The following is a 27,741-nucleotide window of genomic DNA, read 5'->3' as shown; positions in this document are numbered from 1 at the left end:
TTTTTTCCATTGCATATTCTTTCCTGGTTTGTTGAAAATGAGCTGACCGTATTTTTATGGGTCCATTTCTGAATTTTCTGTTCTGTAGATGTATGTGTCTGTTTTGTGCCAGTATCATACTGGCTTGATGACTAAAGTTTTGTAGGATAGCCCGAAGTCTGGAATCAGTGTCTCCAGTTCTGTTTTTCTTTTTCAGGATTGCTTAGACTATTTGGGGTCTTTTGTGCTTCCATACAAATTTTGGGATTGTTTGTTCTAGCTCAGTGAAAAATGCTGGTGTTATTTTGATAAGATTTGCATTGTATAGATTGCTTTCCATAGTATAGAAATTTTCACAGAATTTGGTCTTCCAGTCTATGACCCTGGAATGTTTTTCCATTTCTTTGTGTCCTCTTCAGTTCCTTTTGTAAGTGTTCTTTAGTTTTCAGAGCACAGATATTTTAATAGTTTGGTTAGGTTTATTCCTTGGTATCTTATGATTTGTGGTGCAATTGTAAATGGTATATATTCCTTGATTTTTTTTTCTGCTGCTTCATTACTGGTGCATAGAAATGCAGCAGATTTTTGTATGTTGATTTTATATTCTGCGATTTTGCTGAATTGATGTTTGACTTTTAGTCATTATTTTGTGGCATACTCTGGGTTTTCTACATAGAATGTTTTCTGTGAATACTGAATGTTTAACTTAATACTTGCCAATTTGGATACTTTGTATTTCTTTTTTTGGTCTGATTGCTGAGACTGAGACTTAGAATATTATGTTAAATAATAATGGTGAGAACGGTCCTCCCTGTCTTGTTCCTGATTGTCGAGGAAAAGCTCTGTTTTTCCGCACTGAGGATGATATTACCTGTGGTTCTTTTGTCCCTGCGCTTTCATGATTTTGAGTTGTGTTCCATCTTTATCAACTTTATTGAGGGCTTTCATCAAGAATGGATGCTGTATTCTGTCAAATGCATTTTCCGCATCTGTTGAAAGGATCATATGGTCCTCATCCTTTGTTATTGTGGTGTAGTATGTTGATTGATTTGAGAGTATTGTAACACTCATATAACCCAGGAATAAATCCCACTTAATCACGGTGAATGATTCTTTTAATGTACTATTGAATTGAGATTGCTAGTATGCTGAGTATTTTTGATTCCATGTTCATCAGGTATATTGGCATGTAATTCTCCTTTTCAGTGGCGTCTTTGATTTAATATGAAGGTAATGCTCAACTCAGAATGAGTTTGAAAATTTTCCTTTCATTTCTATTTTTTTGGAAAAGTTTGAGAAGAATAGTTATTAACTCTCCTTTAACTTTCTGATAGAATTCCCCTGGGAAGCCATGTAACCCTGGACTTTGGGTTGATGCAAGATTTTTGATTACCAAATCAATTTCTTTGCTGGTTATGGGTCTTTTCAAATTTTCAATCTCTCCTTATTTCAGTTTTGGTAGTTTGTATGTTTCTAGGAATTTTTCCATTTCTTCCAGATTGACCAATTTGTAGGCATATATTTTTTCATAATATTCTTTTATACTTGTATTTTTGTGGTGTTGGTTGTGATCTCTCCTTTTTCATTCATGATGTTATTTATTTGATGTTATTCCCATGATGTTTTTCTCTTCTTTTTGGCATGTCTGCTTCGGGTTTTATCAGTGTTACTCATTTTTTTCAAAGAATGTAATGTATCCCAGCTCTTAGTTTTGTTGATTTGTTCTACTCTTTGTTTCTAAATTGTTTATTTCTGCTGTAATCTTTGTTATTTCCCTTTCTCTGCTGGCTTAAGTCTTCATTTGTTGTTCATTTTCTTGATCCTTTAGGTTTACGTTTAGGTTACATATTGAAGTGCTTTCGTGCTTCCTGAGGTAGGCCTATATTATAATTTACTTCCCTCTTGGGACCACTTTTGCTGCATCCCAAAGGCTTTAGACTGTCATGTATTCATTTGCATTTGCTTCCATGTGTTTTTTATTCCTTTTTAAATTTTCTGTTAACCTATTTGTACTTTAGTAGGATGTTCTTTAACGTCCACGTATTTGTGGTCTTGTTGAATTTTTACTTCTGGTTTACTTATAGGTTTCCTAGGGTTGTCTGAAAATATGTGTGTTGTGATCTCAGTTTTTCTGTACTTGTTGAAGGCTGATTTGTTACCTAGTATGTGATCTGTTCTGGGGAATGTTCCATGTGCACTCAAAGAATGTATATTCTGCTGTTTTCATGTGAAATGTTGTGAATATATCTCTAAGTCCATCTGGCCTAGTATGTCATTCAAAGGTATCGTTTCCTTGTTATTCTGCTTAGATGACCTGTCCTTCACTATAAATGGGGTGATAAAGTCCCCTAATTATTATTGTGTGTTAATGTCATTGAGTTACATTATGTTTGTTATTATTTGATTTACATATTTAGGTGCTCCCATGTTGGGGGCATATATATTTAGAATTGTTACATCTTCTTGATGGCTAGACCCCTTGTTTATTATATAATGCCCTTCTTTATCTCTTGTTAGTGTGTTTGGTTTAAAATCTACATTGTTTGATAGAAGTATGGCTTCTCCAACATTCTTTTGGAATCCATTACCATTATAAATGTTTTTCCATTACCGCCCTTTTAGTATGCCAGTATCTTTAGGTCTAGAATGAATCTCTTACAGGCAGCGTATAGATGGGTCTTGTTTTTTTTATCCATTTTTATCCTGTTTGTCTTTTGATTGGAGTGTTTGATCCATTTGCATTCAGAGTGATTATTGATATACACAAATTTAGTGCCATTGTGTTACCTGTAAAGTTGGTTTTTCTGGTGATACTTTCTGTTCCTTTCTAGTATTTGTTGCTCTTGGCCCTTTTTCCCCAAAGAGTTCCCTTTAAGGTTTCTTGTAGTGTTGGTTTCATCATCATGAACCGCTTTAGTGTTTGTTTTTCTAGAAACGATCTCTCCTTGCATTCCATGTGACAGTCTTGCTGGATAAAGTATTTTTGGCTGCATATTTTTTTACTTCATCATGTTGAATATATCATGACACTTTCTTCAGGCCTGCCACTTTTCTGTGGACAGATCTACTGCAAACCTGAAGAGTCCTTCATTGTAAATTAAGGACTTTTTTCTCCTTGCTGCTTTCCAGGTTTTTTCCTTGTCTGTGTATTTTGTGAATTTGATTATATCTTGGTGATGGCTGGCTCTTGTTGAATTTAATGAGACGTCTTTGGATGTCAATCTCTCACGGCTCTTGTAGAATTTAATGGGAGTTCTCTGGATTTCAATATCTCTTTCCTTCCGAGGAATAGGGAACTTTTTAGCTTTAATTTGATGAAATGAACACTCTGCTCCTTTTTTCTCTTCTTCTTGGACTCCTGTGTTAGGAATGTTACTATACGTTAAGGAGTCACTGCGTTCCCTAAGTCTACATTTGTGATTCAGTGCCTTTCTTTCCCTCTTTTTCTCGGCTTCATTATTTTCCATAATTTTATCTTCTGTATCATTGATTTATTCTTGCTTCGTGTGTCCTCATTGTAATTGCATGCAGACAGTTTTGCATCTTGGTTATGGCATGTTTTATTTCAGCCTGACTAGTTATTAGTTTTTCTAATCTGCAGTAAGGGGTTATGTAATGTCTTCTATGCTTTTCTCAAACCCCGTTAGTATCTTTATTGTTTTAAAATCTGGTTCAGACATCTTACTTGTATCTGTATTGATAAAATCCCTGGCTGTGACTTTTTCCTGTTCTTTCCAGTGAATTCCTTGGTCTTGTAATTTTTTTTTTCTGGGTCATTGTTTTTTTGTGTGGGATTGTAAGGGTATCCTGTTATATTTCTGGTCTTGAGAGTAATGGGTATATTAAGAAGAGGTTCTGGGGGGCAAGAAGGGGAAAAAGAAGCTAGATTCTAATTTTATTTTGGTCTTCTTGTTAAAAGAAGCTAGATCTTGGGGCACCTGGGTGGCACAGTCATTGGGTGCCTGCCTTTGGCTCAGGTCATGATCCCAGAGTCCTGGGATCGAGCCCTGCGTCGGGCTCTTCTTGGCGGGAAGCCTGCTTCTCCCTCTCCCACTCCCCCTGCTTATGTTCCCTCTCTCGCTGTGTCCTTCTCTGTCAAATAAATTAATAAAAATTTTTTAAAAAGCTATATCTTAAAGAAAAAAAGAAAGAAAAAAATGAATTTAGGCCTTATTTCCCTTAGAGCTGATGCATTGCAGTATTCATCTATCAGTAGGCTTGGTACATTGGAGGGGTTTGTACTATCTTTAGTGGTGGGGTTTGTTGTACTGATTCTAAGGTAGACTTTCTCCGGGGAGTCGTACCTGCAGGGCACAAGTGGGTGGGGCTTGTATGCAGTTTAGGCCTCCCTGGTGCTGATTTACTCACTGAAATGAGTTAGTGCTGATACCGGTTGGGGTGGGGGTAAGGAATGGCATTGCTGTGCTCTCTCATCACCAGAGTGGAAATTTCTTGCCCACCACTCCTCAGAAAGCCCCGACAGAAGAGCCAGCAATCACCCCTCTTGTGTCCCTGGCTTCTACCAGATCCCTGCTTACATTCTTCCTGTGTCCAAGATGGCTGGGTTTTAGTACTCTAAATTTTAGAGATCCATATGGTGAGGACCCACACTCATCCTCTCAGGGAGGGTCTTATTTTGCTATGGCCAACGGTGTTTGGTCCCAGAAATCACTTGCATGACTATGCAGTGGTTTGGAGTGTATGGTAAAGTACAGCAGAAAGCACCAAGATTGGCTGCCCTCAGCTCAAATCTCTGTTCCTACACTAGGGAACGGCAGCATATTGGTGCCACCAGTTCTTTCCCACCTTCCCAAGAGACCGTTCTGCCTCTCCCAAATGCTCTCTAAGCAGGAAAAATGTTTCTTCCTGTGCAACCCAGCAGATCCTTATACCATGCTGCCCACTCCCAGGTCTCTGTGCTTCTTCCCCTCCTGAGCACCTCCAAGCCTGCCAGGTACAACCCTGTGGATGGTGTGGACTTCCTAAACTTAAGACTTTTCACTCTGCTGTTCCTAAAAACTTGCTGTAGCTAGCGCCTCTCCTTTTCAGTTGTTTTGGGGAAGAGTTTTTCCTGTGCAATTCCCTGAGCACACTTTCACTCTTTCTCTCTCTTTTTCTCTCACTCCTCTCTCTGTGACCTAGGCTCCCTCCCCTTTGCAGTACCTGCAGTTCTTTACTCCCCACAACTTTCTGCAGCTCCCAACTTCTATGATGTGGCCATTTTTCTACTTCTAATTATGCAGTTTTCCTCTTAGTCCTCTGATCGATTTCATGGGTGTTCCACATAATTTGTTATTTATCTAGGGTATTCAAGGGATGAGGCATGCCTAGAGTCTCTGTACTTCTTTGCCATCTTAATGTTTTCTCTATACCAGATCTTCTGTTGGGCTGTTTTCAGAATTTGGCTATTACAGAAAATGCTGCTATAAACATCAGGGTGCATTTATCCCTTTGAATTAATATTTTTGTTTTCTTTAGGTAAATACTTCGTATTGCAATGGCTGGATCATAGGATAGTTGTATTTTTAATTTTTTGACCAACCTCCTTACTGTTTCCCACAGTAGCTGTACCAGTTTGCAGTTTCACGAACAGTGCATGAATGTTCCTTTTTGTTGTGTAGTTTTTACATTTACATTGTCAATACTCTCGTATAGACCTCATTCCATGTGGAGATGTGAGTTGATAGACTGATTTGTCCAGCAAAGAGAGTTCACTGGGTTTATTTAAAATTCAGGAAGCCAAAGTGAGTAAGGGAAGCAGAGAAGAAAGGATAGAAGTGTTAAGAAAGTTAGTGGGAAGTGTAGAGGAGGGAAGAGTTTTACTGGACCTCTCAGGTTCCCTGATTGGCTCTGAAAATTAAATGCTTGCCAAATCATTAACTTGAGAAAAAAACGTAAAATTTTTGTTAAATTTTTGCATATACATGGGTAACTTTACAAGAGAGTGAAGACCCAAGTCCGTGACCAGAGAAGGAATCTTTTGTATCTTTCAGACAAAGAAATAGCAAATTTGTAAAGAATTGAGAAGACAAAGAGTTTTGGTGTAGGTGTAGTATGCAATGAAGAAGTAACTGGGATGCTAAGCATTTAGCAAGGTTTTTCATACAGCCTTCTAGGCCCTAAATTCCTTCTCTCTGGTGATAAGAATGTCTTCCTTCCTCTTCGTACAGGAGGGGTACCTTTCACAAGGTAGAGCTATGTCCTGCTTTCAGGAAAGAAGGATAGGTGAGAGAGTAAGGTTTTTCTGATTCCTTCACTTTAAACTTTTTAATATTTTAAAGATTCATTAAAGATATTTAATATCTTCAAGACTCACTCCCTAGGGTACCGTATTTTGGGGTGGTATGTCCTGAACTCCCATCAGATTGCTATCTTAAAGTGGCCAACCAATTCATTCATGCTGTATAAGGAAGTACATGAAGGTAACTAAGGACTGTTAATTCCCAAATTAAAGTTGAATGGCAACATTTTTTTTCCAGGTACTTGCTTGCTTTCTTTCTCTCTTCTTTCTTTCTTTATTTTATTTTATTTTATTTTATTTTATTTTAATTTATTTGACAGAGAGAGATCACAAGTAGGCAGAGAGGCAGGCAGAGAGAGAGAGAGGGAAGCAGGTTGCCTGCTGAGCAGAGAACCTGACCTAGGACCTGATCCCAGGATCCTGAGATCATGACCTGAGCTGAAGGCAGAGGCTTATCCCACTGAGCCACCCAGGCACCCTCCAGGTGCTTTCTAATATTTGTATTTTGTATCATGCCAAGTGTCAGTTAATAATTTCTTTATATTTTGAAGTGGGTGTTTATAGTTCTGTATGTCTATGAAATACAGTATTGAGTTACAATATGATACTGCTCTGTATCAATCCTAAGAAGTAACTGTTTTATTTATTGGTATATGGGAAGCAGAAAGAAAGTATTTTCTTGGATGTATCTAATGTTTTATCTAAAGTTTTCCTTGCATTGTTGATGGAATTCATAATAAATATATTTTTAAAAACCTTACTTGTATTGATTTCACTTCTAAATGTACACAATCATGACATTTTTATAATATGAGCTTTTATCCAATATGCAAAATAACCAAAAGAATACTCACAGTTCTAGTTGATAGTTTTTATATGAGTTGTTGATAATATAGGTGAATGGGAGGTATGTAAGGATTGGTAAATGCTGGATTCCAGGGGCACCTGGGTGGCTCAGTCAGTTAAGCATCTGCCTCGGCTCAGGTTATAATCTCCAGGTCCTGGGATCAATCCCCACATCAGGCTCACTTCTCAATGGGGTGTCTGGGAGTCTGCTTCTCCTTTTCCCTCTACTCCTTCTCCCCACCCCCCACTTGTGCTCATTCACTCTCTCTCAAATAAATGAAAGTCTTAAAAAGAAAAAAAAAGAGAAATGCTGGATTCCAGTCATAGTTTTGCCATTATCAAGGTATGACTCAAGATGCATAACTAAAATTCTTTAGTTTATTCATTTGTAAAATAAAGGCGCTAACATGAGGTGATTTACCCTGATTTCATGACTAGTAAAACTACTCCTATCATTCCCCATTCTTCCATGGAGGTATGTTTGTAAAATGAAGACAAAACAGTGTTGTTAATTTAAATTGTTAATGTTTGTTATGGTTTTTAACTTTGCCAATTGTGAAAAGGAACTGTGGGCAATGTTGAATAAAGCCAAAGTTACTTCAGCAATTACGTTTTCTTTAAAAAGAATTTATATGTTCTGAAAGACTTATCAAGTGTAAATGTATATGTTTTAGGAGTAGCAATATTTCTAGATTTGTCTGAAAATGAATGAGGGCCAGGTCAAATATGTAGAAAGCTGTTATCTCTTTCTTGGGAACTTTATACTATTCTCTCCTTCTTGGGAACTTTATACTTTATACTGTATTATAGTTCTGTAAAATAGGTTTTGTCTATGTGCCATGTACATGTTTATTACTTTGATTTTGTTGTTAATTGATTTATATATTTTTTATTATGTTCAATTAGCCACCATATAGTACGTCATTACTTTTGGATGTAGTGTTCCATGATTCATTGTTTGCGTATAACACCCAGTGTTCATCACATATGCCCTCTTTAATACCCATCACCTGGCTACCCCATCCCTTAACCCCCCTCCCCTCTGAAACCCTGTTTGCTTCCAGGAGTCTCTCATGGTTTGTCTCCCTCTCCAATTCCCCATCCCCTTCAGTTTTCCTTCCCTTTCCCACTGATCCTCCATACTATTCCTTAGTTCCACATATGAGTGAACTTATTTGACTTAGCATAATCCTGTCCATTCCATCCACATCTGTGCGAATGGTGGGTATTCATCCTTTATAATGGTTGAATAATATTCCGTTGTATATATGTACTCCGTCGTCTTTAGCCATTCATCTGTTGAAGGGCATCTCTGGTCCTTTCACAGTTAGGCTATTGTGGACATTGCTGCTACAAATATTGGGGTGCATGTACCCCTTATTTTTACTATGTCTGTATCTTTGGTGTAAATACCTAGTAGTGTACGTGCTGGGTCATAGGGCAGCTCTATTTAGGTGGTTTGTATCACTGTAGAAGAGAACAAATAATGAGTATGTTTGGCTTAATATTTTAGATAAGCCTTAACAATTCCCAAATTGTTTAATACAATGTTATTTAAGATTTTGACTATTCAGGGTGTCTGGGTTGCTCAGTCGGTTAAGTAGCTGCTTTTGACTTGGTTCATTATCCTAGGGTCCTGGAGTGGAGACCAGAATCAGGCTCTCTGCTTGACAGGTAGCCTGCTTTTCCCTCTCCCGCTTTGTGCGCTCTCTCTCTCAAATAAATAAATAAAAATCTTCAAGATTTAAAAAAAAAATGATTCTGACTATTCATTGTTTAGTGAGTATGTTTTGAAAAAAAAATGTTGGATATATTAAGATCTTTAACCATGGCATGCACACAGATACACACTTAATTTTCATTGTCTTTTTCAGTTTTAGGGGAAAGGAATTTTAAATTATATAAAAATAATAAAAGACCAGAGTGGTTACCATTATAGATTACATTTTGAGACAACAAAACATTTGAACTTGCTAAGATCTTTTTGACGTGCACAGTGATGATCCAAAGAAAGGATTCTTTTTAGTTTGGTTGCAGTTATCCTGTGCAAAAAACAAAGTTTCTGAGCAAAATTTCTTTGGATTTTTTTTTAAATGCAGCAGTTACACTCTATAATAAGCGTTTAATTCTGTGTTTTTGGGACTGCAGCTAATAGATGAGAACGACTGTTACATTTCTGTTGTTCAGTCATCAAATAGCAATTACCCTTCAACTCTCCTTATCCCTGGTACAGTGAAAGAAAATTCATTTAACCTCTCTGCAACTCATCGTACTCAGAAAGTATAACATGCTTGGGAAAAAAGGAAATGTATGCGTGGTATGTCTGTCTGTTTTCTTTCTTGCATTCAAAGGACTTCTTACTTTACTTACAACAATTAAATTTGATGTCAACTCTGTTTAATTTTCAGGGTTTACAGATTAGGAATGTGATTTCTTGGAGTAAATTCATTTTAACAAAATTCCACTAAACTAACTAGATGGCCTATGGACGTGCACTATGGAGTGCATGATAGAATTTTAACTTGATTACTTAGCTTAGGAAAGTAAGCCAATACATTTTTTTTGTAGATGTTAACATTTTATTATAAGTTATTATAAGTTGACTGGTGATATTACTAAAAAGGTGGCTTTTATATTTGTCCTAATGTAATTATCTGGATAATTTCAAGTATATGAAGAGAATTTGAAATATGACTAGCTTTTGCTTGAATATTTTACACTGTTCTTTCACCTTCTCTTTGAAGACTCAGTTTTCATTTTCATTCCCATTTTTCACAAATTTTTTTTCATCATTATTGTGGAATAAGACGGTCTCTTATGTGTTTCTAACAATAACGTTCAAAGTGGGATGGCGAAGACAATAATTCTTTGTTCTGTAGCCTGTTGGTCAATTTAATGGATTTGGATTTAAGCCATTTTGACTATCTCCGATAGATTTCTGGGATCTTAAGAAATTGATTTTAATGAATAAGGAATTTTTATCTTTTGAGGGAGAACTCTTATTTTCCCTCAGGAGATTTTTATTTGTAACTCAGACATTTATGATTTGATCTAAATATGTAGGAAGTTTGTTTTTATGTAATGTATGCAACAAGAAAGATGCATATTTCCTCTTTTGTGAGGAACTCTTAGAAAATGTGTGAGTACCATGAAATAACAGAAACTTCCTAGTGAGACTTGATAGGGAGAACAAATGCAGCCAGATAAAACCCTTTTTAAGGAATAACAGGGTATAGAGAGAAGGATGGAAATCTTTTTTGGTGTTTTCTAAGGAATTATAATCTAGCTCAACATTGAAGTCAAAACCATGGAGAGGCAGAGCTGGAAAATTAACATAGTCTACTTTTCTATGAATCAGGTGAAGTATGTGGTTAGTGAATGTCATATGCCCAGATAGGTGGAAATGGTAGTACTACATCTAACAGATAATTAAAATTGGGCAGAGATAGGTTATGTACTAATCTACCATGATGTCCTAATCTTCCGTGGACATTCAAGTGCTCAATGTCTAGCATACTTATTTTCATATCAACAACACTGAGTGTGTATATATATATGTTTTTATTGAAATAAAACCAAGATAGCCATAGCATATACAAGTCCATGTTATATTTGTTTTTAACATTTTATTTTTTAATAGATGTATAGGTTGATAGTGAAAGTATTTATGAAGTTGATTTAGTTGAACAAATATCCTTTAAAAATGCTGAAAATACTTTTTCTTGGCTACTATTTGGGGATTATTGATTCATGGGCTGAATGTATGATACTGTTTGCTTTGAGTAGTAAATTGGTCTTAACCACGTTGGGACTCTTTTTCTTTCTCATAAGTATATATAATCTAATTTTGGTTTTAATTGCATTCAAAAACATTTCATTGGAAACATCGGTGTTAAAATGAGAGTTGAGAGTTGCTAGAGGGGAGATGGGTGGGGGGATGAGGGTACTGGGTGATAGGCATTAAGGAGGGTACTTCAAGTAATTAGCACTGAGTGGTGTATATAACTGATGAATCACTAAATTCTACCTCTGAAACTAATAATATAGTATATGTTAATTAAATTGATTTTAAGTTAAAAATAAAATGAGCTATTTCCTGCTATTAGAATGTGTTAATACCAACCTGTCCATATGTTGTCTACAAGAGACCTGTTTGGAACCTAAGGATACACCCAGACTGAAAGTGAAGGGATGGAGAAGCATCTTTCATGCCAGTGGGTCTCAAAAGAAAGCTGCGGTAGCGAACCCCATAACACATAAATTTTATTTTATTTTATTTTTTTAAGATTTTATTTATTTATTTGACAAATAGAGATCACAAGTAGGCAGAGGGGCAGGCAGAGACGGGAAGAAGCAGGCTTCATGCTGAGCAGAGAGCCCAGTGCGGGGCTCGATCCCAGGACCCTGAGATCATGACCTGAGCCAAAGACAAATGCTTAACCCACTGAGCCACCCAGGCACACCCCATTTACAATAATCTTTAATGTCTTCGTGAAACAAAGTTGTTTCTGGACTTGTAATTTTACCAGCATTCTGAATTCCCCCAGGAAACTCTAAGCTATCATTCATTTTATTGATGTTCTGGTGATTTGGGTTGTAGTATGAGATTTCACATGGGAATAGGACACCATTAGAGAGAAATCAAATCCTTTGTACAGAACACCTTTGTACAGAACACATAACTCTTTATATTAGCCTTTAGCCCTGCACAAGCTGATAAAGGGATGACATGACGAATATTGGACTCCTGCATGTGAGACCAGTTGCCTTTACAGCTTATGGGACTCAGGATAGAACTTTCTAATTTTAGCTTTAACCCTTTTGAAAGACAGACATGAATCTGGACAATCTACTCATCAATGTAAGTGTCGTCACTGTTTCTTATGTCTGTATTGTATAGAGTGTACAGAACTCATCTTAAGTTATATTTATATGAGCTTTAACTAAATAATTCCACATATGAATCTACAATTTATATATCAAAAGTTGAAGTTTTGGGAAACTGTGAAGGGTTTTCCTTTACATGTATTTGTGAGAGAGCAGAATCTCATTCTGTCATACAATAGGTACATTTATAGTATTTTCCTTTTTTTTTTTTTTTTTTTTTGACCTGGAAAGCTAGAAGTGGGGAGAAATCCTGCTTTCTCTTAGAATCTTCTGGTATATTTATTAAATATGTTTTTCCCCCTTTGATCATGCTGATACATATATATGGGGGCCTTTAAAAACAAGAACCTCAGAAGCTGTGTAGGCTTGGGATAGACTTCTGTTTTAGAACCTTAATGTTTTTTGGTAGAATTCCTTTTCAGGATTATGCACGAGTTATAAATAGACTCATTCCACACTTCCTTTCCTCTTAACCATTATAATTTTCATGTCTATTCCAATGTGAATTAGCCAGCACTAACTGTAATGAAAAATAAATATATGCCAAGTTGAATAGTAACAAGTTAAACAGGTGATGCAGTGTATCAAATATTTATGTATCTATTTTAAAAATTTCAAAAAAGTATTTATTTAAGTAATCTCTACACCAGATGTGAAGCTCAAACTCATGACCCCAAGATCAAGAGTTGTATGCTCTTCCAACTGAGCTAGCCAGGTAGTCCATCAAGTGTTTAAATTATGAGATCATTTTTTATCAGTGGGAAAAGTTTAATGTCTGTTTAGACTTTTTTACATATTTCATAGAAGTTAAGCTGCTTTTCAATAATTCAATGATGAAATGTTAAGTTTTTGTATTATTGAAAAGGAGTCTTTAATTTATGCCTAAAATTCATACTGTAATTTGGACTAGAACATTCAAAGAGCAGCGAAATTTTTGGTTTTTAACACATTCAGAAGTTTAATATAGGTTTCACTGTGGTGTTCCATGTACATTCACTTAATAGTCACAAAGACCGTAGGGGGTATAGGCACTATTTTCATCCCTATTTTGAGGATGACAAAACAGGCTTAGACAGTTTAAATAACTGATTAAAAATAACACAGCTAGAATCTGGTAGAGATGGGATTTGGTCCTAGATCTTTTTCTAAAACTTACACATTTGAACATGCCACTTTGTGGTCTTACAGCATGTCCCATTGATGGGTGGGGGGATATTTTCCTGAACTTTGAGTACACTTGTGGAAGGGTCTTTAAGTTTTAACTTCCTGAACAATGGACCGAATATTGGACTTCCTGATAGATACAGCCAAGCCTTTTATACTTAATTTCAGAAGATACTGCCCTATTGTGGGTTTGTTCTCTTGCTCCATTGATAATCTTCCTGTATTCTTTTTCATTCTTCAGATCTAATCCTGGCCTCTTGCTCACTTATAAATGAATCGACCTGACTGAAATTTCTGCTCTTTTTGTTTGGTGTTTTTTTTTTTTTTTTAAGATTTTATTTATGTTTTTGACAGAGATCAGAAGTAGGCAGAGAGTCAGGCAGAGAGAGGAGGAAGCAGGCTCCCTGCTGAGCAGAGAGCCAGATGCGGGGCTAGATCCCAGGACCCTGGGATCATGACCTGAGCGGAAGGCAGAGGCCTTAACCCACTGAGCCACCCAGGCGCCGCCCTTTGTTTGGTGTTTTATTTGTTATATCTGGCACCCTCACAAGTAATGGCCACAAACATCATCTTAGATGTATAGTATGTCAAGACAACTCTTTGACTTAGGTAACTTAATGACATAAAATCACCAATATGTTAATACCTAAAATGTGAAACTGTGAACTATATAGCTTATTTAAAAAAATAAAAAAATAAAAAATAAACAGTGTAAGCGACATTCTGGCCTTATTCTTTTCAATAAGCTGCCTTATCTAAATCTCAGTTGGAAGTTTTAGTTGGAATCTCCGGCTATCTTTCCTTAACAGTATTAGTAGATTTCTTATAAAGCTTAGGACTTTGAAATTCAGTAAAAGCATGGGCTGAAAATACCTTGCCTAAATGAATGAAGTAAGCTATTAAATTAAGCAGAGCATATATTTGTGTGTCTAAACGTAGATATGATATAGATATAAGGTATATATAGAGAGAGGATATATATAGATACAGATACAATCTCAGTGCAGTTCTGGAACTAACCACTAATTCTTCTTTAGTGAAATATTGGTGGTGCCACAAGCAGATGTTTTTATAGAAAATCATTTTCTTGTCCTATTAGTAATTTCTAGTGGTATGTTTAAAATAAATACGTGCTTTGGAATGAGACATGGGTGTGAGCCCTAAAACTGATATTTTCCTTGCTGAGTGATGTTTGGCAAGTTACTTTACTACTTTGCTTCTCAGTTTATCTGAAATCAATTTTCAGAATGGCTAAAGTTAAAAAAAAAAAATGACAGTGTGAGGGGCACCTGGGTAGCTCAGTTGGTTAAGTTCTTGATTTTAGGTCACATTGTGATCAGGGTGATGAGATCGAGCCCCACTTTGGATGCTGTACTGGGCATGAAGCCTGCTTAAGATTCTCTCCATCCCCCTTTGTCCTTCTCTCACTCATGGGCACACTTTCACGCTCTCACTCTCTCTCTCAAAAAAAATTTTACAATGTGAAATGTTGAGAACACTTTGAATCAAATGGAACTGTTACACTTTGCTGAAGGAATGCCAAGTGTTAGCCACTTTGGAAAGCAGTTTCTTAATAAGTGAAATATATATGTGCCATGACGCCCAGGAATTCTACTCCTAGTTGTTTTCCCAGTAAAATGAAAATATATACTTAAACAGATACATGTGAATGTTTATAGCAGTTTTATTTCATAATCATGAAAACCTGGAAGCAATCAAGATATTCAATTGATGAATGGATAAAAATACCAGCTGTGGTATATCCATACAATTAGAGTGGACTACTGATACATGCAACAAAATGGTTAAATATCATAATATTCATGCTAAGTGAAAGAAGCCAGACACAAAACCTGCATACTATATGATTCAATTTCTAATGATTTTTCTAAAAACAGCAAAAGTAGGGTCACACATCAGACAAATGTTGCCAGGGTACTGGGAGTACGGAAAAGATATTGACTGTAAAAAGGAATGAGGGAATATTTTGGAGTGATGGAAATGTTGTGTATATTTCTTTTTTTGGAGGTTCCATGACTATACATTTGTCAAAATGATGAATTTACCATTTGTAAATCTTATCGTAAAAAAGAAAGGAAAAACCCCTAAGTTTCAGAGTGGTTATGGGATTTTTAAGAGATCATTCTCCTTCCCCATTTTTTATTCTGTTTGCTTCTTTATTATCCTCTGCTGCTTCTATGTCTCTTACAAATTTAGGGCCCATGATAAATTGCATACTCTGTAAAATATACCAAATATACTTCCTTGGACTGAATTCCTGATCTCTGTCCTGTGGCAGAAGGAGTTCACAGTATGCTTGAGAGGGTATATAAAGGAATCTTGAATTTTTAGCCTGAGTCCTGCTTGTGAAAGGCAGTGTTGTATGTCAGTGGTTCTCAAACATGATTGAACATTAGAATCACCTTTGCCGTGTCATATCTCCAGAGCTACTGATTGAGTGGGTCTAGTGGGGAGTGGAGTGGGGGGCGAAGATTTGTACTTCTGACAAGTTTCCAGCTGGTGTTGATGTTGCTGATGCTGCTGGTTTAGGGCGATTACCTTGAGAACTACTGATTTATGCTTAATTGAGGTGTTGAAGTATCAGAATTCTTACCTATGTAGAGTAATGAATATTTTGTTTTTAAACTGCTTCATCATTTCATGACCACTTTTGTATTGGGTAAAATGAATATATATATGTATATGTGTGTGTGTATATATATATATGGAGCGGCAGAGAGAGAGAGAGAGAATAAAACTGAGAGAAAGAGAAAATCACATTTGGCTAGGGGCCACAAAGTATTTAGGGCCTGAAAGAAAAATGTTGCTGGCAAGAGAAAAAGGAATAAAAAAAAGATATGGTTAGCTGCATCCCTTCTTTTTAACTTATCAAGTGTCATCATGCTGCACATGCTGCATAATTATTTTATCCCTCTAGTAATGGGCTTCTTTTGGTGCTCCCATTCTGTCGTAAACGTCCTGAAGACTCTAAGTAGGCCTCCTTTGCCCATTGGCCTAAAATACTCTCCTAAGACTTTAAACTGCCTACTTGTTTAATAAAAAAAAGGCCTGCGGGTGCCTGGGTGGCTCAGTGGGTTAAGCCTCTGCCTTTGGCTCGGGTCATGGTCCCAGGGTCCTGGGATCGAGCCCCGCGTCGGGCTCTCTGCTCAGTGGGGAACCTGCTTCCCCCTCTCTCTCTGCCTGCCTCTCTGTCAACTTGTGATCTCTCTCTGTCAAATAAATAAAATCTTTAAAAAAAAAATTAAAAAGGCCTGAATGTCACACTTAGACTTAATTATGCATCCCATTTTTTTTTTCCCAGACCAGTAGTAATTTTCACTGAGTAAAACCAAAATATCATAAAGTACACAATTTGAAGAAGTCTGGGATATATGGATGACTACTTTAAAGTGAACAAATATAAATCATATTTCCTGTACCCCTTTCCTAGACTAAGAAAGAAATAACTAATAATTTTAATACCACTGGGTATAAAAAGAAGATGGCTAAAATTTAGAATCTTAAAAAAATGATTTATAAGTGTTAAATTTAAGGAATTCTTATTATTTTATCTTCCTAAATGCCAAAGCAGATACCAAGAGCTGTTTATACAAATTTATTCAGAATTTCTATTATTTTAAGGTTGCTGCTAATGTATATTGTGATTTACTGGTATCTGCTGACATGTTATGGTTAGAGATGATGTTTTTCTTTTCTTCCACCAACACCCCACTGATTATGGAGAGTCTTCAGAGAAAATAGCTCATGGTACTGGTTGATTACATGCCTTAATTGAATAGTAGCTTGCTGCCAATTATCTGTTATTGCTGCCAATTATACTGTTATTAATAGTAGCTTGCTGCCAATGGCCATTACAGTGCCCATTTTTTTTTAAATCATTTCCATTATGGAAATTAAAGCAGCATTTGTTTAAAACAAGTTTCCATATATATTGTGGATGCAATTGATTCTGAATATTTGAGCCATTTTTTCAATAGCTGGAAAGGTAGATGGAGGCTAGATCAGAATGTTTGGTTGAGGGACTTGAAATGTGTTAGGTAGTCCAGAGGAAATTTTTGGACATATGGCTGGTTAAATGCAGTCTAATCCAGCCTTTTGTAAAATGAAAAGAGAAAAGAATGGGCTGTAGAGACCCTAGTTGAAAGACTCCTGTCACATTAAAGAAAAGGTTAACTAGGGCTAATCTAGAATGTTTGCAGAATCAATGAAAAGGAGGAAAGGGGAAATGTGTGGGAGTCTTTCTAGAAGTGGAATATTCATGACTGGATGACAAAGTCAAATGAAGCTCTGTATGATCAGTCTTCCAGGCTTTTACACACACATGGGACTTCATTTCCTGCCATTCTTTTTTTTTTTTTTTTTTAAGATTTTATTGATTTATTTGACAGACACAGATCACAAGTAGGCAGACAGGCAGGCAGAGAGAGGGGAGGGGGTGAAGCAGTTCCCCCGCCGAGCAGAGAACCCGACGCGGGGCTTGATCCCAGAACCCCGGGATCATGACCCCAGCCGAAGGCAGAGGCCCAACCCACAGAGCAACCCAGGTGCCCCATTTTCTGCCATTCCTTAGGCATGCTTATTCCGCTGCAGCCACACAGGTCTCCTTACAGTTCCTGGTATCTTTCAAGCATAGTAGCTACCACTTCTGTACTCAATTTGTACTTAATCCTTCTGCTGTGAAAGTTCTCACTTCCTTGCAGGCTCTGCTCAGATGCCACCTTATCACTCTTCCCTGACTACATATTTAAAAAATCGCATACTAGCATTCATTATTCGATTTATCAAAGTTGAATTTTTTTAAAGCTCCAGAGCACTGACATTTTATTATATACTTGCTTACCTTTTTCTCTTATGTCTCCCTCTTTTAAGATAGTAAGCTATATGAGTGTAAAGGCTTCTTTTTTCTTTTTTTCCTTTTATGTCTCTTTCTCCTAGTAATGGCTGGTAATTAGTAGGTACTCAGTAAATATTTGTTGAATCAATAAACAGAATAAATACAAAGTTGACTAAGATGGAGATCAAAAAATTATGAAAATATTTCAGGTATGAAGGATTCAGAGAATAGTGGTGTTATTACCATATGGTAATACCGTATGGAAGATTGGAAGAGGTGTTGACTGAGGGTAACAGAGACACAGGGGAATATAAATTTGGCTTAAATCAGCTTAAGTATTTGATACTGGTAAAATAACCAAAGCAGTTCTATGGAATGGGCAATCTAAAATATGAATAGAAGTCTGGCATTGAGGTAAAGATCTCTGAGTCATCTTCATAGTCAATACTTAAAGTAATGGAAGAATGAAAAAATGAGAAGTGATATAAAGACAGAATTATCAGATTTGAAAATTAACATTTCATTTTGGATATTTAATATTTTAAAGATACAAAATTTAATACATATTTTCTGTTTGTTTCATAGCTGGGTTAACAACTTTGGCCATGAAGGTCTTGGACTCTTATTGGATGTTCTGGAAAAGCTTCTGGACAAGAAACAGTAAGAATATACATGAAAAAACATCACTAAAGGGAAAATTTAGAATTTTTTAAGCACAACATGTTTATTTTGCTTCTATTCAGGCAAGAAAATATAGACAAGAAGAATCAGTATAAACTTATTCAGTGCCTCAAAGCATTTATGAATAATAAGGTAAGTAGTATTTATTTCTGCCTGTCACAAAGGGAGAGAATTTATTCAACAGTATGTGAAAGTATGAAGCAGACAGTATAGTAGGTGCTTATTCAGTTTTCAGAGGTTCTTTATGATGCAAATTATAGACTTCATTGAAACATTATTTAAAATATACTATGCTTTACAGTATGTTTATTAGTAGGTTTTTGTAATTATGGAAACACAGAAGTCTGTTTCCAAATTAGATACTACTTTTTTTTTCCTTTCATGGTTAAATGTTATATGTTGAATACCATTTTTACAGTGTTTTTATTCCATTGAAAAGGAAAACTCAGAGCTATGGTTTGACTTGTTTGTTAACTGCTTTTATAAGGTTAAGATTTCTATTTTATGTTCAATTAGTATCTGTGGGTTGATGCATATAGAAGACATTTTTGGATGATTGCAAGCATTTTTTGTATATGTATACCAGTTGCAATATTAGTGACTTTCTGAATTCTAGACAAGGTTGTTGTTTGTTTGTTTGTTTGTTTTAAATAATCTTTGCTCAGGGTACTTGGGTGGCTCAGTTGGTTAAGCTGATTTAGGCTCAGGTCATGATCTCAGGGTCCTGAGGTGGAGCCCTGCATTATGATTCCTTTTCAGCATGGAGCCTGTTTGTCCCTCTCCCATCCTGCTGCCCCTCCGTCCACACATGTGCACACACATACACGCTCACTTTCTCTCTCTCTTAAGTTAATAAATCTTAAAAAAATGATAATCATGTTCTGGTTATGAAGTTGTAGTTGTTAATTCTTTTTCTTTTTTTAAAATGATTTTATTTATTTGAGAGAGAGATTGAGAGAACGAGTGGGAGGAGGAGCAGAGGAAGAAGCATACTCTGCAGAGCAGGGAGCCTGTTGCGTGTCTCTGTCCCAGGATCCTGGGATTATGACCTGAAGCAAAGGCAAACGCTTAGCTGACTAAGCCACCCAGCGCCCTGTAGTTATTTTTTTATAAACAATTTTGGTACTTTATTAGACATTTCACATATATTCCTTTAAGGTAAAATACCACTGACTAATTCACTAATTGTATAATTGTCTTTAGATGGAATTTTAATAATCTAAAAATATTTAATAGAAATAGTTATAGCAGTAACCAAAAACTGGCCAAATGTATAGTTGTTAATATAAATATATAGTTATTAACAATGTGATAAGATTGTTAGTCTTTCTTAAACCTGTGGGATTATGTATGATTTATATATGTATATATTATGCACACATGTATCAGCAAAGGATTTTTTGTATGTGGAGTAGATGCTTGCTAGTTGACATAAGGCTTTTGTGTAGACTATGCTAATTGTGCTGTTCATGGAAGTCTCTTCCGGGAAGATTTCTATCACTATTGATACTGAATTTCTCAACTTCTAGAAATTGGGAGATGTAATACATGCTTTACCACTAAGTTGAGTGGCCTTTGGAAAATCACTTGAAATTTCTGTCAGTCCCCTCATCTGTAAAATTAGCTGTAGGACCCTTTGTTTTAAATTCTTACTGACTTGCATTGTCAATTCTCATAGCTTATAGGACACTAAATAACTGTAATCAAGATCATCACTAGAGAAAGTCATAGTAGGGAGATTTCCTGTAGAGCTTTTTCCCATAGGACATAGTTGATATGTGAGTATATAATTACTATTACTTAAGAGTTTGGCAGTTTTGAGCACATGATGGTATGACTTAGATTATTCTAAATTAAGGTTAACCTATAGTTAGGACATGTTAGTATCCTGGACATAAATGCTCAGAATATGAATAAATAGTGAATCTTAAATTATAGGCATGTGAAACAACAGGCATTAAGTATACATTCAGAATTTAAAAAAAAGTATAGTGATATATCCACTTCATGTTGGAATAAATTGTCATAAAACATGAAACTTTCATCTGAAATAACTTAAATTTCATATTTGTTGGCCCCGAGGAGTTTAGATTACCTTCTTCAAAAACTTTTTTCCTTTATACCAAATATGTTTTAATAGAATCATAAAAGGATCAAAAGCAAAGCATTGCCTCTTAACTTCCATTGCTGAAATATTGCACTTGTGTTTATATTGATGGTTTTTCATTATTTCATTTTTATTTTCAGTATGTCCCTATGTATTAGAAATTACTTTTAACTTTTAAATGAAAATTTGAGAATTTAAACAAGTTTACTCTCAATTTGATTTTCAAAGCTATTAAGTTTGGTAATTGCATGGTAATCCTCTCTTAGTTTTACACGTACATTTTTCACTTACTTTCCTTATTATTTAGTATCTGCTGGCCACCTTTATGCATGCTTGCCCATTCTGTTTTCTTTGCTTCTTTTTAATCTTGTCTCTCATTTCTTTTCTATCGCCTCCTCCTCCTCCTTTTCTTTTTTATTTTGGCCTTGTCTCTGTATGTATTATTTTTTTATGACCTCTGTTAAATTTGCGTTTAAGAGCTTTAGCTATGTTCTCTACCCCTCCCATTCTTTTGGAAGTTAAATTAGGCACCATGAAAATATTCGTATATTTATTACTCAACTAAAAGTTACACTTGTAGTGACAATTTTGATCAATGAAAATGTCAGATTTTTACCATTAAAACTAAAAAGAAGCAAACATTTCATAAGAAATCTTAGAAATACTTTGTGGGAGAAAGGTCAAAGAAAATACCTTCTAAATGTAGTGAAAATTGGAGTTTTAGCCTTTTAGGTATTCGTTTATCCATTCTTATAGTGCACACTTTTGTGGTTGTATTTGAGCCTAGAAAACAAATGAAAATGGTGTCTCCTCTGTTCACTCTGACACTTAACCAAAACCCAGGCTCCATTTACCTGGGTTCATAGCTTTTATAATGTAGCGCAGCTTCTCAAAGGGGGAAGATAATAGATGGTATTGGAAAACCTATACAAAGGCTTATTGCTTCTTTAACTGGCATATAGTATACAAAAGAGCTTTACATTTTACCCTTTTTGTTCAGTTTAATTTTCCACACAAACATTGGAGAATTTAACCATGAATTCTAGAAAGACCCAATGACATAAGTAGAATTACTTAAGAAAATCATATCAGGGTATCCCTGGGTGGCTCAGTCTGTTAAGCATCTGCCTTTGGCTCTGGTCATGATGCCAGGGTCCTGGGATCGAGTCCTGCATCAGGCTCCCTGCTTCTTGGGGAGCCTGTTTCTCCCTCTCCCTCTGCAGCTCCTTCTGCTTGTGTGTATGCTCTTTCTCTGTCAAATAAATTAATAAAATCATAAAAAAGAAAATCATATCAGCATGTACTTTACAGGTTTTTCTTTGTTAAAGAAATACTGAGTATTCACATATTTCTCCCAAAGCTTTATGGAATTTTTAGGCAGGCTAATGTAAATCATATCTGATAAGGGAAATGACTCCCAAGATACAATCATTTAAAATTAAAAAAAAGATAAGTAACTAAATTTGAAAAACATTCATACAATTAGATAGAACCTCATTATGGAGGTATATATTTTTAGAAGATCATTGTAAGTTCCTTTTTAAATTAAAGATGTGTTGCAAATACATTTTGAATAAAGGTTCTTTTTTTTTTTTTTTTCCTTTAGTTTGGACTGCAAAGAATTCTAGGAGATGAAAGGAGTCTTTTGCTTTTGGCAAGAGCAATTGATCCCAAACAACCCAACATGATGACTGAAATAGTAAAAATACTTTCTGCTATTTGCATTGTTGGAGAGGAGAACATGTAAGCATTGCTATATTATGTTAACTGCATGGAAAGTGGCACTTGAGAAATTAAAATTCCATATTTTGTGCTTTTCATTAGATAACTTGCATGAAAACAGTAGTACATTTTAGAAAATAATTTATTGGCATTTTATCATATCTATTTACATTTCAGCATTTTTTAAACTTTTTGAAACAAATAGATTTAAACAGAATGCAAACAGGACATTCTTCAAAGTTGGATTCAGAGTGAATGAATAGAATTTTATCTAGGTGAAGATAAAGTAATCGTTAGAAAAATAGGCTGAATACAGAGACACATACACACCTCGCATATGCCTATTATAAAATTTGACTTCTTTAACTCACTGAATTGACTAGATGGTTTTGTTGCTCTATTATTTTATTTAAAATAGTATTTTACTTTATCTGCCTGTAATAAGTAAAAAAATACTTATGTATAAAGGGAAATAAACTAACCTTTAAAAAGAAAGATCAAAAAGACCATTTGCATTTATTCTAAGTGCATGTATGTGTTAATTTTAAGAAATTGTTGCTGCATGTACCTTAGTTTATACCTTTTCAAGGAAATAATATTGACTGAGAAGCATAATTTCAGATCTGATGTCATTAACTAGTTAGTATGGAACCATTGTGATAAAGTGTGAAATATCTGCTAAGGACACGAGCTAAAATATTTCTTTGAAATTTTGTGTGACAGTAATAATTTCAGTTTCAATCAGAACAAGGCTATGCAAAGATTTCAGAATATTCTAATACATTGACTTTTTCATACGTATTAGAATAGCATGAGATCTTGCTTAATGCTGCTTAGTGTCCTCAGAGACCAAAAGCCAAACACTAAGCAAAAATATTATCAGAGAGCATTAACTCTTACCTTACTGAGAACAAACTAAGAATGAACTAACATATGCAAAAGTAGGAAATCTTTAGGTTTTATAGAAAAATCAGTTTATATATGAGTAAAAAGTATTTTTCTTGTCAATTGGATTTTCAATACTTAATTCATATAATACAACCTTTTGTGGTATAGTTGTAGCTATAGTTTGATAAACACAGTATACTGCATAGAGGTTAATTTGATTCAGACACTATAGCAATAGTTTCCAGTATTTTAGTTCATGTAAATAGTTGTCTTGTGCTATGTAATTATAGATGTCCTCTAATTACCTAGACTTTCCTCTTTCAGTCTTTCTTTCTTATTCCATTTTCAAAGAATGTTGATTTTTTAAGTTGTTTCGGATGTACTTGCTCTTTCTAGTATTTTATTATAAAATCAGTCTATTTACATGTGGAAAAAGTTTTAATAATCATAGATGTCATATTATGCTTAAATCATTATTAATATTTATGTTAACACATGAAATACCAAACCTGGAATTTTAAATTTCAGTATTTATCAAATAAAGTTTTAAAAGATGTTACCCAGGAAATTTATATTCCTCAAAGTTTTTTAATTGAAGTTTCATTTATTTAAATAATTGAGTTTTCTTTTTGCTGTCCTAAAATTATTTAATCTATCAATATTTGACTTGTAGAAATATGTGGATAGGAACAGAACTCTTTCTTTTAAAAGGTTATATTTATTTATTTGACACAGAGAGAGAGACAACTGGAGAGGGAACACAAGCAGTGGAAGTGGGAGAGGGAGAAGCAGGCCTCCCGCTGAGCGGGGAGCCAGGTGCAGGCTGAATTCCAGGACCCTGGGATCATGACCTGAGCTGAAGACAGATGCTCAGAGACTGAGCCACCCAGGTGCCCAGGAACACAACTTTTAAATTGTAGTAGTCTCTATATACATCAAATGCCAGAAAGAAACTAAGACTGAAAGAAGGAGATAACCCATATTCATGTGTGTGTAAGATGGATTTCTCATTTCTGCTTTCCCCCCCATCCCATAGTCTAGATAAACTTCTAGGGGCTATAACTACAGCAGCAGAAAGAAATAATAGGGAACGATTTTCACCAATTGTGGAAGGATTAGAAAATCATGAAGCTTTGCAATTACAGGTGAGTTGGTTTTGTCTTAAGTTGCTTCTGGGGTTTATATTTAAAGTACTCATTTTGTATGACACCCAACTCGTTCTTAACTATCATTTAAATGGAATGGAACTTACAAATGAAATTCTTCCTATTGCTTGGTCATTTATAAAAGCTAGAAGTTTTAGAATGACAACTTGTTTAAAATTAGGAAAAGGACTTCTGGTTACTATAAATATAGTATTCAGTAAATAATAAACCATGAAAATTAAAACTTTACCAGTAATCAGTGCAATAAGGAAAAAGTTTAGCCAATAGTATTATCCTAACAAATATTGATGAAGTCTTTGTATTACTCTAGAAATTTAGGAAATCTAAGCATATCTTTATGCTATCACACAACATTCAGAGGTCTGATTCACCAGAATAAGGTGGGGACTGAATTGCAATTCTTTGGTCAGAGTCTACTAATTAGCTCTGTGTATACCCAGCCTAAACGTCTTATTTAGAAAATGACAAAACTATCTTTTCTTAGATGGTTTCATGAAATGACCCATTTTATGAAAGATGACTTTGTTCTTGAGCGATGAGAACTCATATTTATTGGCCATATTTATGGTAAGAGATCATAGACTAAGCATTTTAACTTACATATATTATCTGATTAAATTCTCACAACAACCCAGCTGTGCAGGCACTATTATCATCTCCATTTTGTTTATAAGATGAATAGGTTTATTTAGAGTAGATAACTTTTCTAAGCTGACATAGCTTGTAAGTGGAAGAGTCAGAATTTAACATCAGGTTTTTTGTTCTTCAATTTTCATCTCTTTTAGACAGTGTTTACCATTTAATGCACCATGGGGGAACTCTTTCTGAATTATTTTTTTAAACTCCTGTAGTATCATTCAACAAAGATAATGTAGTTTTGGAATATAGGTGAGGTTTGATAGGGTCTGGATCCAATGGCCAGAAAGAATTCTTGAGATATCTTTGCAAAATGTTGGTTTTTTTTTAAAGCACAGGGACAGGACTCATGGGCAAAAAGAGATGCTGTACCTGGGTTGAGAAGGTTACTGATTATATACTTGGGAGTCGGGGAGGTGAGGAAAAGCGAGGTTTTCCAAAGAAATTTCATATGTCAAAGAGGACCTGCAGGTTATAAGGACATTTAATTGTATCTGCATTTCCTCCTAGAAATTACAAATGTCTTAGTGATTTATAAGAAAAAGGCATAGCCTTTTTCTTATAAATCACTAAGACATTTGTTTTTTTTTTGTTTTTTTTTTTAAGATTTTATTTATTTATTTGACAGAGAGAAATCACAAGTAGATGGAGAGGCAGGCAGAGAGAGAGAGGGGGAAGCAGGCTCCCTGCTGAGCAGAGAGCCCGATGCGGGACTCGATCCCAGGACCCTGAGATCATGACCCGAGCTGAAGGCAGCGGCTTAACCCACTGAGCCACCCAGGCGCCCCTCACTAAGACATTTGTAAACTGAGGAAGACACTTATCTTACAGGACTGTAATCATGATAAGTTAACCATTTTTTTTCCTTCCCTTAGTTCAGGGCAGCAAGGTGTGCCTGAGGAATGTCACACATATCTCACCTGAGAATGGGTGAGGGAGGTTTGTGGGGCATCAGCTTGTGCTTTGTCCTTAGCTTCCCTTCTGCTCTCTTATCAAAGAGAAGATGGTTCCACATTTAATTTTATCAAGTTATTTAGTAGTGACTGTTTAAATGTTAAAATTTCTTATCTGATGTAAAACAATTTACTTTCTCCTTTTTTTATGGTATTATAAAGTATTAGGGTTTTTTGTTTGTTTGTTTGTTTTGCCAGGGTTTGAAACTAGAAGAGATAGATGGATTGGCTTGTCCAAAGAGGATGCTATAGTTTTACAAAACTATAATCTCTCTTTAAATAATTAAGGATCTTTGTTAATTGTTACTTCTCCAACTATGATGATCATTTTGAATAAACTGTTATGGTGTGTCTTTTATATCCAGTGTATCACATTTTTAATAGTTGGAATATTTCCTTCTATCGTTGATGATGTTAGTGTTCAAAGCCCATGACCAAAAAAGAATTCTTGAGAAGTCTTTGATGCAATAAGGTGATTTTATTAAAGCAAGGGGATAGGATCCCTGGACAGGAAGGGCTGCACTGGGGTCATGAGAAGTGGCCCGTTATATACTTTCAAGTTCGGAGGGGGTCAGTGATAACATAAATCTCTAAGGAATTTTGGAAGCAAGGTTTCCAGAACCTTGAAGGGGCTAGCTGTTGTTAGGGAAAGGTTATTTATTAATATCTAATAAAACCTTAGTTATGAGACCATTTAAACGTATATCAGTGGGTCATATGCTTGGGGGATGATAAAGGAAGTTTTTAAAGGAATTTTTTTTTTTTTTTATGTTAAAGGTTACAAGATCCTGGGGGTCAGCTAAGATTCCCTTTAGATTTGTGTTTAGCAGAGCATTAATATCCAGGCAGCTGAGTTCCTAGAGGAATGTCACTGCCCATTTTAAGGACTTGTGAAAGGGCTACAAGTTGTAAGGGAATTTAATTTTTCTTTCCCCTTTGTATCCTATATCACTGTTTCCCTTTTTTTAAGTATACTTATTATAAAATTTATCTCAAAATTTTTAATATTTCTACTGAAAGATTTGGAAACTGTACTTTTTAGATGAGTTCTTGAAATCTTTGTTCTTATTCCTATAGTTGGGCTTACCTAACTAAATTTCACTGGCATTCAGTCATATATAGGAGTTTCTACTTGTCTTGCAATGTTTAAGAGGAAGTATTTTAGATATATTTAAAGTTTTCATTACTCATTCAGATGACTCACTCAAAACTACACAGCTATTAACGGGTAGAGCTATAATTTGAAACCAGGTGTTTATGATGCAACATTTGTATACTGCATTTTCTGGGTAGAGCTATAATTTGAAACCAGGTGTTTATGACGCAACATTTGTATACTGCATTTTCTGACCTTTAAAATGACACCCCTCCATAGAGTAGTTCACCCCAGCCAATAAGATAGAAATGACAATTGCTAGCCTTCAAGAAATTGGATTGAATAGAATGATAAAATGGCAAATTGTTGACAGGTAGCATATAGAAGAATTACATACATCTTGCTAGATATTCAAGAAATTGTTGAATACTGATTATACATGCAAACATATACAAATCATAATTTGAAATTTCCTATTTTGATGAGCTAACAATTAGTAATTTGTTATAAACAGAGCCTG

General features: G+C 35.3%; 1 protein-coding gene across 7 annotated transcripts in view; it reads left to right on the top strand.

The window, feature by feature from the left end:
• The window catches only part of DIAPH2 (diaphanous related formin 2), a 980,096-nt gene that overhangs the window by 249,123 nt on the left and 703,232 nt on the right, over positions 1 to 27,741 (top strand). For all 7 annotated transcript variants that reach the window (XM_013047536.2, XM_004775974.3, XM_013047535.2 and 4 more), the window contains 4 exons: positions 18,558 to 18,632; positions 18,716 to 18,785; positions 22,367 to 22,503; positions 24,407 to 24,515. In XM_013047536.2, the coding sequence (XP_012902990.1) occupies positions 18,558 to 18,632; positions 18,716 to 18,785; positions 22,367 to 22,503; positions 24,407 to 24,515 (391 nt within the window). The remainder of the gene's footprint in view (positions 1 to 18,557; positions 18,633 to 18,715; positions 18,786 to 22,366; positions 22,504 to 24,406; positions 24,516 to 27,741) is intronic.

The sequence above is a fragment of the Mustela putorius genome, unplaced genomic scaffold, assembly GCF_011764305.1.
Source record: "Mustela putorius furo isolate JIRA1106 unplaced genomic scaffold, ASM1176430v1.1 tig00003846_pilon_pilon_pilon, whole genome shotgun sequence".
NCBI classification, from domain to species: domain Eukaryota; kingdom Metazoa; phylum Chordata; class Mammalia; order Carnivora; family Mustelidae; genus Mustela; species Mustela putorius.
Note: the sequence above shows the minus strand (reverse complement) of the source record. Positions and strands in the feature narration are given on the sequence as shown.